This window comes from Psittacula echo (genome assembly GCF_963264785.1).
Source record: "Psittacula echo genome assembly, chromosome: 2".
NCBI lineage: Eukaryota > Metazoa > Chordata > Aves > Psittaciformes > Psittacidae > Psittacula > Psittacula echo.
In genome coordinates this window covers 125,113,061-125,125,218 of record NC_137737.1, presented here as the reverse complement: position 1 = coordinate 125,125,218, position 12,158 = coordinate 125,113,061, and the positions used below count along the sequence as shown (strand labels likewise).

The 12,158-nt window shown below is 38.4% G+C and overlaps 1 protein-coding gene across 1 annotated transcript; it reads right to left on the bottom strand.

Moving 5' to 3' along the window:
* Window positions 1-3,386: 3,386 nt before the first annotated feature.
* Window positions 3,387-11,437, bottom strand: MCMDC2 (minichromosome maintenance domain containing 2; the record flags this gene model as incomplete). The annotated part of the gene is made up of 14 exons (XM_080610534.1): window positions 3,387-3,553; window positions 3,966-4,075; window positions 4,629-4,771; window positions 5,318-5,494; window positions 5,677-5,837; window positions 6,146-6,351; window positions 6,856-7,087; window positions 7,591-7,719; window positions 8,918-9,025; window positions 9,217-9,339; window positions 10,442-10,637; window positions 10,964-11,023; window positions 11,120-11,250; window positions 11,338-11,437. 14 exons carry the CDS (start codon window positions 11,435-11,437, stop codon window positions 3,387-3,389), a joined length of 2,043 nt encoding a protein of 680 aa, XP_080466660.1.
* Window positions 11,438-12,158: the final 721 nt, after the last annotated feature.

Here is a 12,158-nt window from a genome sequence, read left to right as displayed (position 1 = left end):
GCTCCGTGGTCTCTCTAGCCATGCTTTCCTGCCAGGACCATCATGTGAGTGCTGACCCTAACTCAGCCAATAGGGAAATGGGTCAGTAGTGGTGGGTGAGCTGGGGTTAAAGGCTGTACCCTGCTGGGGTACTCTTCTCCCCAGGGATGGCTGTTGTCTCTGGATCAGTGTAGCATTCCTGCAGTCATTCATTCTTGATGTGGGAGCTCTCTAGGTGAATCTTGTCTAACCACCAGCTCAGCTGGTGCTGTCAGTAGTTGTTTTCCCCAGGTAACAACAAAGGCAGCAGTGAGGTTGCTATTTGTTTGACTGGCTTACTTTCCCCAAGGAAATGTCAATGCTTTTGGTTACTGGCTCAGCAGTGGAATTCTCTAAATGAAATGTCTTTGATTTCTTTTCACTATTTCAGGCAGCAAGTGAGGTTATGAGGTGAGTTTGTTACTGGCTTTGGGAATCCTCAGTCTGGACCCTGCTATGCTGTTGTCTTGCAAGCAGAAAGATGTCACGTGAATTCTGAAGCTACAGAAGTAATTATTTCTTCCTGTACCTAAAAATGCTGAGGAAAGCCTTCCAAAATCTAGAGTTCTGAAGATGTTTTTTGGCTTGTAAATTCTCTTACAGGTGGAACAGGGAGGAATATGCTTGCATGTAGTGTTAAGAGGTTGAAACTCAATAACAGAAGCTGTTATGCCAGCTGTAAAGCCTCCCACATGTGCTCCAAATCAGGTGTAACCCAAGAACCCTGAAGGAATTGTAAGGGAGAGGTTTATAATAGTATCAGAGAATCTGGTTTTTAACTGGGGTGGGAAACAAGGCTTCTGCTGTGGAGAACTAAGTGAGAGATTGAAGAACAGTATGTTCATGTCACTACCTTTGCTGGCACTTAGCTGTGTCAGCCTGTTGGAATATATCCTGAAGGTAAAGGTGGCTGCAGCACTGAACTTCACCTCTGGAAAGATACTTGGCACCTGGGGCTTGAATTAACAGGGAGGGACCTGTGTTTCTGTGCTGAAAGAGCTTTTTTTCTCTTGCTCCTAGCTCTACTGAAACCATTCTGTGCTTAACAGTTGCAAACAAGGCTCTCCTTCAGTTTATAGAAGTGAGTCTCTTGAGACAAACAAATCCCCTTGTGTTTGATACCTTGGGAGCATTACAACAGCCTTACAACAGGCAGGAACCTGTTTGCTGGCACAATGATGATAACTCTTTGCCGTTTACCCAGCTGAAATGTGTGATGAGCAGTGTTGTATCTGAGGTGCCGGTTAATTAGGAGGGTTTTCCCAGTTTGATTTGGCTACCATCAGTTCTGATTTTATTCATCATTTTAAAGGTGCTGTGACATCAGATGACCTTCTCCACTGTCTCCAAAACGTGCATATGCACATACAGCCAACAGTAGACTCCATCCACCTCTAGAAGAATGGGTATTTAATGGGGTAAGTTGATTTTTTTTACAAAGCTAGTTAAGTAACTGGTAAGTGGTACTGATGAGGATCCTTAGTGACCACGCTTGCTGCTGCATGGAGCTGTGTGGGCTTCCATCAGCAGGAAGTGTTGCCTGTTAGGCACACTTCCGGACTACTGACTGACTTTGTTGTCCTTCAGTTGTGGTACTGCTGCTTGTCTTCTAATTTATTGCTTGAAACATCCCAGAAGAAACTGGGGAGAGGTGAGGATAAGGCCAGATTGGATAGCATACTGAGCAACCTTGTCTAGTGGAAGATGTCCCTGCCTGTGGCAGGGGGTTGGAACTGGATGATCTTTAAGTCACAAACCATTTAATGATTCTATAATAAAAAGCTGTGCTCCTGTTAGAGAAAACCCTTTTCTGAGGATGTACCTTCCTTAATAACAGCTTTGCAAAAACAGTGATTTATAAAGGTGTTGTATTAAGTTTATTTTAGGAGAACTTTTGCTGGCATAATGATGAAATCTTTGCCGTTTACCCATCTGAATTTTTTTCTGATGTGTATCTTTGACTCTGACATGCCAGTGCAGTTAGCAGCATCTTTGTGTAAGATCCATTAAGGGCACAAAACACTAATTTTGAAATTCATTTTTTTCTGTTGTTGCTGTCCTTAGCTTGAACACAGCAGCCTGAAATGTGGAGTTCTAATGTGCCTGGAAATGCTTTCCTGGCCCTTCCTGTTCCTTGGAAATATGGCTTGATGGAACAGCAAAGCAGGTGAGCAGCTGTTCTGTGAACAATCCTCAAATGATGTTCTGGTGAAACCCTAGAAAGGGAAATGACCCTGTGGGCACTTGAAGAACTCATACTGAGTATTTGAATGTACCAAATAGAACAAAATTGAATAAATCAAGTGTTAAAACCTTGTAGGAAAAATTGTCTAAATCAGAGTGGCTTTGGCAGTGTGTGTATGAGTAAAATCTTGAGTTTCTATTTTCAATTACTAGTTTTTTGTTGAGGCGAGGTGAGCGGTACATCCTGCTGGATACTCTGGGTGGGAGTCACACCAAGCAAACCTTTGGTGTTCAGCTTGTCAAGAGCTGACAGAAAGCCTGTACAATTTTTCTGCTGCCTTTTTTTAACCAGAGCTGTCTTGGACGTAAAACTTGGTCAGTGTTCTGTCTGTTGCCATATCCTTGTTAGGAAGATGGAATTCAGGAAGGTCCACAGTTGTAAAACTGTGTGGTGTCTTGGACACCTCAGCTTCTACCACACCATTCTTTACGCTTGTTTTTGCAGTGAGATAGAGTTGATCTCACTGAGCTGCCTTACCCACCAGGTTGTCTAATAGCTTTTTTGTTTCACTTTCCTGTAGGGTTCTAAGCTCCCCTGCAGTCTATACGCAGTAATGTGGAAATACTGAGGTTTTTTAGACTGCAGGAGCACACTGGGCATCCTGTGCTAATACGGCGCTGTAATGTAAACTAAGACACAGAACATCAAGCAGCATGGTGATGCTTTTATACATTTTACATTTTACAGAGCATGAGTAATTTAAGAAAGTTGGCTTATGCTGGGAACCTACCACCACTCATTGGGTGGTATATTTAAAAAGAAGCAACAAGAGAAACTCTTTGGAAACAGATTCTAAACTCGTGGTTTAATTCTTAGTTGTAGTCTTATTGGAAGTCCTGCTTTACTCCTCACTTATCTGTGGATTAACAGTGGTAACCAGGAAGTAAAGTTCAGGTTCTGGCTTTGTTCTGTAGCTGCGGCCTCCCAGGATGAAAATGTCACTCCTGTCTCTCAAACAACACTGTCACAAAGCTTGTAATTAAATCTTGTCAACTGTGTTTTATTCCTTAGCAAACCAGCACTGAACTGCCTGACAAAAACAGTAAAAACTTTATTAGTTGTGTATTTCTAGCTGCAGTCTCAGAAGCCTAAAGATTCAGGCTTTACTTGCACAATGGACTTTTCACTCTTCATTAGTGTTAATGTGAATTCCTGGGCCATATGCACCAATGAACTTCAGCAGTTGATGGTGACACTGCATGAGGTAACTGTCTCTCTGTTGCAGGGAGTTTTCATCACTGAGGTCAAATGGAAACACAGGATTTGGTGCTATGCATAATGCAGACTTGCCTAAGCAAAGAAGAAAGACTTGTGCTAAAAGATGTGATAAACTTTTGCCAGACTTTCCATTTGAAGGGGGAGAAAAGCTGTGACACAGATTACTTAAATGGTAACATAGAAGATCATGTTATGGAGTGTTACATGGTAATCCTTTTCTCATTGTCAAATTTGTGTGGGAACCAATGTGACTAATGCTAGATAAACAACAAAACCCCCCAACCCTTGTTTTCTGTTTCCCCAGGGAGGGAAATCTGCCAGCATAAAGGACAGCACTGACTGTGTGGCAAAGTCTTCAGTGCAGGTTCTGGACTTCGATTTGAAATGAGCTATTACTACAATCAATTGATGATACGAACTTTTTTCAAACTGACAAAATCTGAAAACTGTACCCAAGACTAAAGACTTGAGTTGCATTAGTTACCGTGTTTTAGGGTCAGAGATGATTCAAGGAACAGGATGGCAATCAATGCGTCTTCCTCAAGTACTTTCTTTCTTAAACTTAGTTTAGCATGAGCCTTAGACAGTGAAATCCTGAGAGATTAATACAAGGATGTCAGAAATAAATATTGTGGACATGAATGCAGTATGTATTGTCCTGCTTCAAGCACTTCCATACCTCAAAAGTTAACGCAAGTGGGTTTTTCTTGTATTTTGGCTGTGTAACTCCCCCCAGATACTGTGCAGTTACTTGTCACTGACAAGGTGTGTTACTAGGCGTGATTTTCTTATGCTCTGAAAGCAGTGGAAGTTGGTGTATTATATACTGTTAATACCTTTGTTTGCATAACACCAAGCTGTAATAACTAAAATCCCATTTTTGTTTTTCTCGATAGCTTTAATATTGAAAATTGTTTCTTAAATCATGGGTTTTGCTTGGCAAAGTTCTTTAGACTTCTTTTTTTTTTCCCTCAACATCAATATATAAAATAAATGGCATTTATAAAGGGTGAGATTCTTTATGCTTGAACTTTTCAAAACTTTGAGTCCTGTCTAGATTTGTATTTTAACAAGCTCCTGAGTAGCTCAGCACAATTTCTGTTTGAAATGCAGGTGTGTTTCCTTTACTATGAAAAGTAGGACATACAGATTTTTTAGTGCAGATGCTGATAATGTTGATCCATGAATAGAATCTCTTCTCACTCTGCGACTTGCAAGATAGTAGCCCTGAATGAGGCTTTCTGCTTCTGGACTCAGTTCAGCATGAAGATTCTTAGCAAACAAAATAAACTGGAGAAGGGGTACACATTTTAATATTTAACTGGAAAATGAAGAATTTACCTTTTTTATACCTTTTAATGTGCCAGTGGCATAGTAATGTAGTTTAGGCAATGTATTCTACAAATAATTTTTTGAATACAGCTGTCACCATTCAGCTGTGTGTAAGGAATGGATCTCAGATGCTAAACAGAATCATCTGTTAATTATTCTAGAGGCATTGACAGTTTACTTAGAATCAAATACTAACTTTTACTACTAATTGTAAACTATTCCAGTCAAAAGTAGGTACTGGAGATCAGTTCTTATGTCAGTGTTAACCCAGGATGTTTTTCAGAAACAAGATCAAATAGAATTTATTATGCTGGTCCTTTTAAGGAACTGAAGCTAATGTTATCAGTGATCCTGTTAGTGCTGGTGGGAATGTTGGGTGGGGTGGGGAAGGGTAGAAAGTGAGTGTTAGCAGTCTGAATGTGTAGAGAGAACCTTCAAATCTCAGAAACAGTATGATATTCCCAAGTATAATGCACGTTTAAATTACTGGGTAGTATTTGTTACCTCCTCATAATCCTGCATTCTGAACTGCTGGGAGACTTTGTACAGCATGGCTTCAGGATGAATGGCTTTTTTCAAGATATGGTGTACCAGAGGTGAAGATTGTTGACATGAAGGAAACTCATTGTGTATCAGAAGTCCAAATCCATCTACAAGGTTAGGTGGAATCAAACTCATGTCCTAGAGGGAAGACCCAGAGAAAGAAAACAGCTACTTCACTTCAGCATGATGAGCTCAAGTCCCTGAAGATGTGACTTTTTGAGAAATACAGATTTGATTATGGTTATTTCAACTCATGAAACAATAAAAATAAACACATGGCTGCTGTAGTACAGTTAGTCTTAACAGGGCATGTGCTTTACCATCTGTCCAATTAAAAAGTTGTCCTTTTGTATATGTTTCTTTGAGGAAGAATCCACATAAGACCAAAAGTTGGTCTGAAGCAAAATAGTAACTTGCTGGTCAGCCTCTTCTCCATACTTCTTCCCAGGAATGAAGACTGTTGTCGTTCTGCTCTCTAGCACTAGGAAAAGAAAAAATACATCGGTTTAACTTTAAATCTTAATCCCCCCCACACACACTCTCTGAGACCAGTCACGATTATATATTTACTGAATTGTCACAATCAATGGAGTGATCTCTGTCTGTGTAGCAAATGTAAGATTAGAGGACCTGGGTTTTTTTGTTGTGGTTTTTTTTTTTTTTTACACAGACTTACTAAAACCAGCTTAAAGCTTTTCACAGCATTTGAGGGCCATAAACAGGGAAACAAACCTAGCCATAAATTTGCATGTTTGTTTTGTTCTGTCCCCTCATTAGGTGTGAGATTACCTGACTGTAGAAGTTCAAGTTTATCCTTTTTATATGAAGCCAAGTCTCCTATGTAGCAGATACCACCCTTGGCCAGCACAGCACTGCAAGCTTGAATACTAGCACTTCCAGTTCCGTATTTGTCTTTAGACACAGAGGGGAAAATGTCACTGTAAGGTGGGTGTCGTATGCCACGAGGCAGAAGACAGAGGCTGTAATTCAGAAGCCTAGAAGATTAAACAACTGTCAGTCACAAATTGTAAAATTATTGTTCAGTTTTCAAAATCTAACACTTTATAATGGTATTTACATATATTAAGACTCACTTAGAAGCAACAACAAACCCAACATAAAACCTAAACATAAAACCAGTGTCTAAAATGTTTAAAGTAACTCTGTGTCGAAAATACACAAAGGTAGAAGGCCAAGCCACCTCTGCAACAGCTCCCAGCAGGGCTGTACTCCTTATGGATTTAACATGAGGCAAATCGTGGCTTGCAATAGCAGTCATTCCTAAGAAGTCTCATAATTTAACCCTATGTTAATTCCTGTTCCTCTTCTAAAGAAACCTTTCCAGCAATCTGGAAGGATAAGGGATTAGTAGTCCTGGCCATCTGGAATAAAGGAAAAGGCTGGGTGGGAACTTGCAAGCTCTGCAAGTGCTTACTATTATTTTTAAAAATACTTGGTTTTTCATTCTAACCTATGTGAAAAATAAGCAATCTCTTTACCTATCAATTACTAACGTGTCAGTTGTCACAATCAACAGATCCAGGTAATCTGCATTTTCTTTTTCACATGTCTGTACTAGACTCAGCAATATTGCCAGTTTGAGAGTATTGTAAGTGCCTGGTGGAACAACTTGAGAAGCAAAGATATTGGCAAGGATGGCAGTAAACCTCCAGCATGAACTTGCTGTCAGTGACAGCAGATACTTAAAATTGTCACTGACAAAAGAAGGACCTAATGAAAACAAAGTACAGGTTAACAAATGCTTAATAAGACAGCTGTGCAGATACATCAGAACAAATCACCAGTTTAGTCTTGATGCAAAACTTAAAAATAATTATTATGTTTATGTATTAAGCACAGATTTAGAATGTAAACATCTGACACCATTAATTTTACTACTAAAAGGTAGCAGACATAATCTGCTAAAACTGACAGACTGAGAAATGAATAACAAACTGAAATATCAGGTTTATCTAATGTATGATTTCAAAATAGTTTTCAATGGACAGGAAAAGGTGGAAGGAGAAGTTGGAAGGGCTGCAGTAAATAATGATGTAGTTTTCAGATGTATGGAAAGTGGGTAAAGGAAAATGTTCTCAAGGAACAGAAAGCTTGCATTGCAGACAGTAAGAAGAAAAGTCCCAGAGCGGTTTCATAACCTGGACCTCCAGATAACGGAAAACTACCAATTCTCAAGATTTTGTTCTAGAAGATTTTTAATGGAACTTTCTTACCACTTGGTTTACAGAGCTGTATGCTATTGATTTCTATACATGCTGTAGCTTGTAAGCCATTTTGTACACAAGCTGGAATTCCTATAATCTTGTAGTGGTTTCCTATTTTCATTTTATTGGCCAGTTCATCTAGAAATAAAAAAATGGAGGGGGAGGGGAGAAACCTGCACATGTGTGAGGTATAAACCAGTTAGTTAAAAAGACATGGTCAGAAACCGACATTCTGAATGGTTCTATTTTATGCTTTAACTGCAGAAAATAACAGTTGGCTGCCAGGTTCACCATAATGAACTAGAATAAAATGAAGCATACAATTATAATTGATTAGTGTAAAAGGTAAGAAAGGCACAAGGGGTGAGGAAAAGCAGACTCCTGATAAAGAAAATGGATGATGCATATAGCTTTGCATTGAAAAGAAAATGCATAGTTGTTTGCAAGTATGCATTCCTACTCTGAAACTTGTGGTCACTCTGGTATGAGTTACTGTCCTGTATGATGTCAGAGAAAAAGACCAATAAAAAGGAGAATTTCAGAATAACACACAAATGCCTTTGGGAAGATTTGTATTTCTGTGTTTCTCAAAAGAAAAAAAAAATCACATTTATTTCTGGGAAAGGAAAGCTACATCCCACCATGTCTGAATCTCAGCTGTGAGACCTGGTCTGACCTCACTGATCATTGAAGCCAGTGGAAATGTAATGTATGCAGAACTCGCGGTATCTCATCCACTGGTGTTTTTATTATTTTCCTAATTTTATTATTAGTTTTTTTCTACTTAGCTTTCAATAAATTGACTATATAATTCCATAGACTTTTTGAATGGTGAGTGTTCTGCTTTTTTAAGAAAATTGATGGAATTATGTTGAGGAGTTGTGATTTTAGTTGGATATTCACACTGAGAACCATTTAATGTTTGCAGTGCAAGGTAGTGCTAGTAGAAGCCAAAAATCCTGATGGAATGTGAAACACAGCTAGATGGGGATGTTAAAAATGCATAAAGTTACTACAAATCAGTGTGACCAAAGGAAGTAACAAGGAGGAAAAACCAAGCTTTAGTTAGGATGTGATACTGCAAAGCTGGCTGGGGGATTTTATTTAGATAGAAGTGAACACAACAGTTTTGCAATGTGCACTCTTCAATCGCCTGTGTACACTGTTTAGTCATCTACATTCATGCATTTTTCCCTCCTAATCTTATTAAATAACTGCAATATAAGTTATGATTATCACCATTTTGTCCAGAGAAATGGGCCTATAAGGCAAATGAAACAGACTGTTACCATTCAATTCTAAATCATTTTTGACAAGACTCCAAAATTCAGCTTACCTCTCAAGAAAACTGTGAAGGTCTGAATCCTGAAATGTGATTTATCATTGGAATATCCTTTCAAAGCATTCAAAACTTTTGCATCAATCATTTCAACTATTTGCTTATCTTTCAAAACAAAGGCAAAAGAAAGGTTAGTTATCTAGAAAACAGTATGGCTTTTATTATTATTATTTTTATTAAATGACTTTTTTTTTAATGGTTCTATGATTTTGAAGCTTTTTCCGTTTCACCATTTTGCTTACTTACTGTTTAACAGAAGTAGGAAAGTAATACAGATAAAACTACATAGGTCCTACCACCAAGTACTCTAAATTTCATGTCTTCCTGCAGTGGCGAAGAACACAAACCACACACAAAATCATTTCTCACTGTGGCAGATTCTGTAGCTCCAGGCAGATGCACTCTTATGTACCTAAACCCTAAAAAGAAATGACGTATGGAACGTTTAAAATGAGGACATGGCTTTCATTTTAAATTTCCTATTCTGTAGAGACATGATACCCCATCTCTGGAAGTGTTCAAGGTCAGTGTGAATGGGGCTTTGTGTGGTATAGTGGGACATGTCCTTGCCCATGGCAGGGGGTTTGGAACCAGACGATCTTTAAGGTCCATTCCAACCCAAACCATGCGATGATTCTATGGTTAAAATACTGGACACTGAAATGCCAAATGTATCATGTGTTTCTTTGGATGAGCAGACGTTCATGTACTATGTCTCCACTAAAATGATCTCTAACATTTATTGCAGGCTGACCACAAGATGGCAGTAGTTCCTACGGCACATTCGCAAGCAGAACAGGTTGGGGCGGCTTTCTGAGCGGCCGGGCGGAAGCTGCTGCCGCCTCTGCCTGGCCTGGAAATACCGTGGAAAAATGTATATGCATTAGGAAGGTACGTGCCCTCATAAAGACATCACTGTGATTTATTCTGCAGTCTCCTAACTTTGGGATTTGGCTTTTCTTTTATTATTGATGGTCTCTGTTACAGGAAGAAGCAAACAAAACAGCCTTAAAAGTCCTTAAGGCCTAATCCTGCAATGATGCAAGCAGTTCAGTAATATTACTGAAAGAAGTTGTTTCACTGAAGTGAGCTACTTATTAAACCAAACTTGTTCTACACTAGGAGTTTTTGCTAGTCACTTAAGGATACTGTTCTACAGTATACTAATGCACACAGAAACACAGTTTCCAAGGGAAAAAAGTATTCTGCTAGCTTAGCTTTTTTCTTTCAGATAGTTTATATGACACATTATGTACACCAATATAATTTAATGATTTATCTTCATCATTAGGAAAATGGATTGCTGGCAGTGCTGTGCTTCCAAAACATTAATAATGCTGAGCAACCACTGGCAGGGTCCACTGCTTTCAATTAACAGAAATCATACTGTGCTCATTACAAAAAATATATGCATAGTAAGACTGCATAGAAAAATGCTTTTGTCATGCTGGGGTTTAGCTCTTAAATTACCAAAATTATTATAAAGCTTCTGAAATAGTACCAATCTTTTTTTTTTATTACCTTTAGAAAATTGGCAGGTTTCCTCAGTACAAAGAAATCTTGCTCCTTGTGTATACTTTGTTATAGTTCCCATCGCAATCGCTATTCCTTCAGACATGTAAAATCTTTGAGATGTGTAATTAAAAGGAAATGCAGCAAGGCTCAGAACATAACTTGGTAAAGGTGGCAAATGGGTTGGTTTCAGCAATATACTGATCTAACAAGAGACACAATCACATTAATACCATCAAAATATTTGTTTGTTTGTTTTAAACCCACTTTACTTACATGGACAAGCACACAATGTGATATATGGCTATTAGAAAAATCAGAAATGCATGAAGAGTAATGAGTTTTTATATTAATTATCTCTAAATTCTTGCAATAGGGTTGGGTGAGATTTCCAGCTATTTTTAATTACAACTAATACTACAACCCAAGGGAAAAACGCTAAATGAAAAGTTAATATAAAAATAATACTAGTTAATACTTCACCATACTTGAAAGATTTAAGATCTAAATGGAGGAAAACTGCAGACTCACCTGGGCCTCTGTCTGCAGTTGTTCAATTAATGATAATGTCTTAATAGCTATGAAGCACACCTGTGATTGACAGATCATTTCGTTTTAGAAAGGAAAATCTAGTTAAAATGTAGAAGATGTACTTTTATCTACTCTTGTCTATCAGTCTGTACTTACTGACTGAAAAATCTGTGCAGCTTGTATGGGATTATGAAGAATGTAGTTTCCAAGAGTTGCATCTAATTCAGCAATATCAGAAGGGTTTATTGAAATAATGAAACGATAAACAGCATAACTTTGTTTTGAGTCTGTAGGAGCAAAAAGTATCTCAAAAAATAACAAGAGACTTATGTAACATTACATATTAATTTAACAGACTATCTGTTGAGTAATACCACTGTATTTTTTGCAATCCTGCATGAATTTCTGAAGGCCACCACTTCTGTCCAGGTAAACAAGGGCAACTTCCCTCATCTTCTGTATTTCAGGATGCATCTTCCAAGAAAGACGTTTGCGCTATTCACCAAAATGTTGGAATAAACTGTGGAGAAATGATGTTAGAGCTGGCCATGCTATGATAATAATAAAGGGAAATATTAACAAAGCCATACAAATAAGTCTCTTTTTCAAACTATGCAGTTCTCTAAGGATTTTTAAAATTCAGTGGAAAGTTCTTTCCAGTGTCTGAAGCATACTGCATTCCCAAAATAAATTCCTGAAGAATGCTCTGGTGTTTTCTTTTCTCAGTGATTTACTTCACTGCTCCATTCCCTAACCCATGAAATGAAAGCTTGCATTTAACTTAACCTCCCCTCTATATTTTATACGTATAATCAGCCGATCAAAAGTAGGACTTAAACACTTCCCTTACCTAAGAAGTCTGTCTTAGCTGCTAGAAGTGCAAAACTGGACATCTTCCCCCGTTTTTAAATCTGACTTTCCTACTCTGCTGTTACCTCCTGTACTACCAACTTAAGGTGCTGATCTTCCACACACGTACTTCCAACCATGTACACAGATCAGTCCCAACTCCCACAGACAAAGCTTTAACAACTACAGTTTTGGACTGGAGGCTGTGCTCTTCAGTGCTGCTTTCATTGTGTACCTCTGCATATTTATTTCCTTTTTAAAGCAGAATCTCACGCCACGAAGCACTACTTTGCTGAATTTAGAGGGAGGATTACTAAGGCCAAAATACTGCATTTTGTATATACGT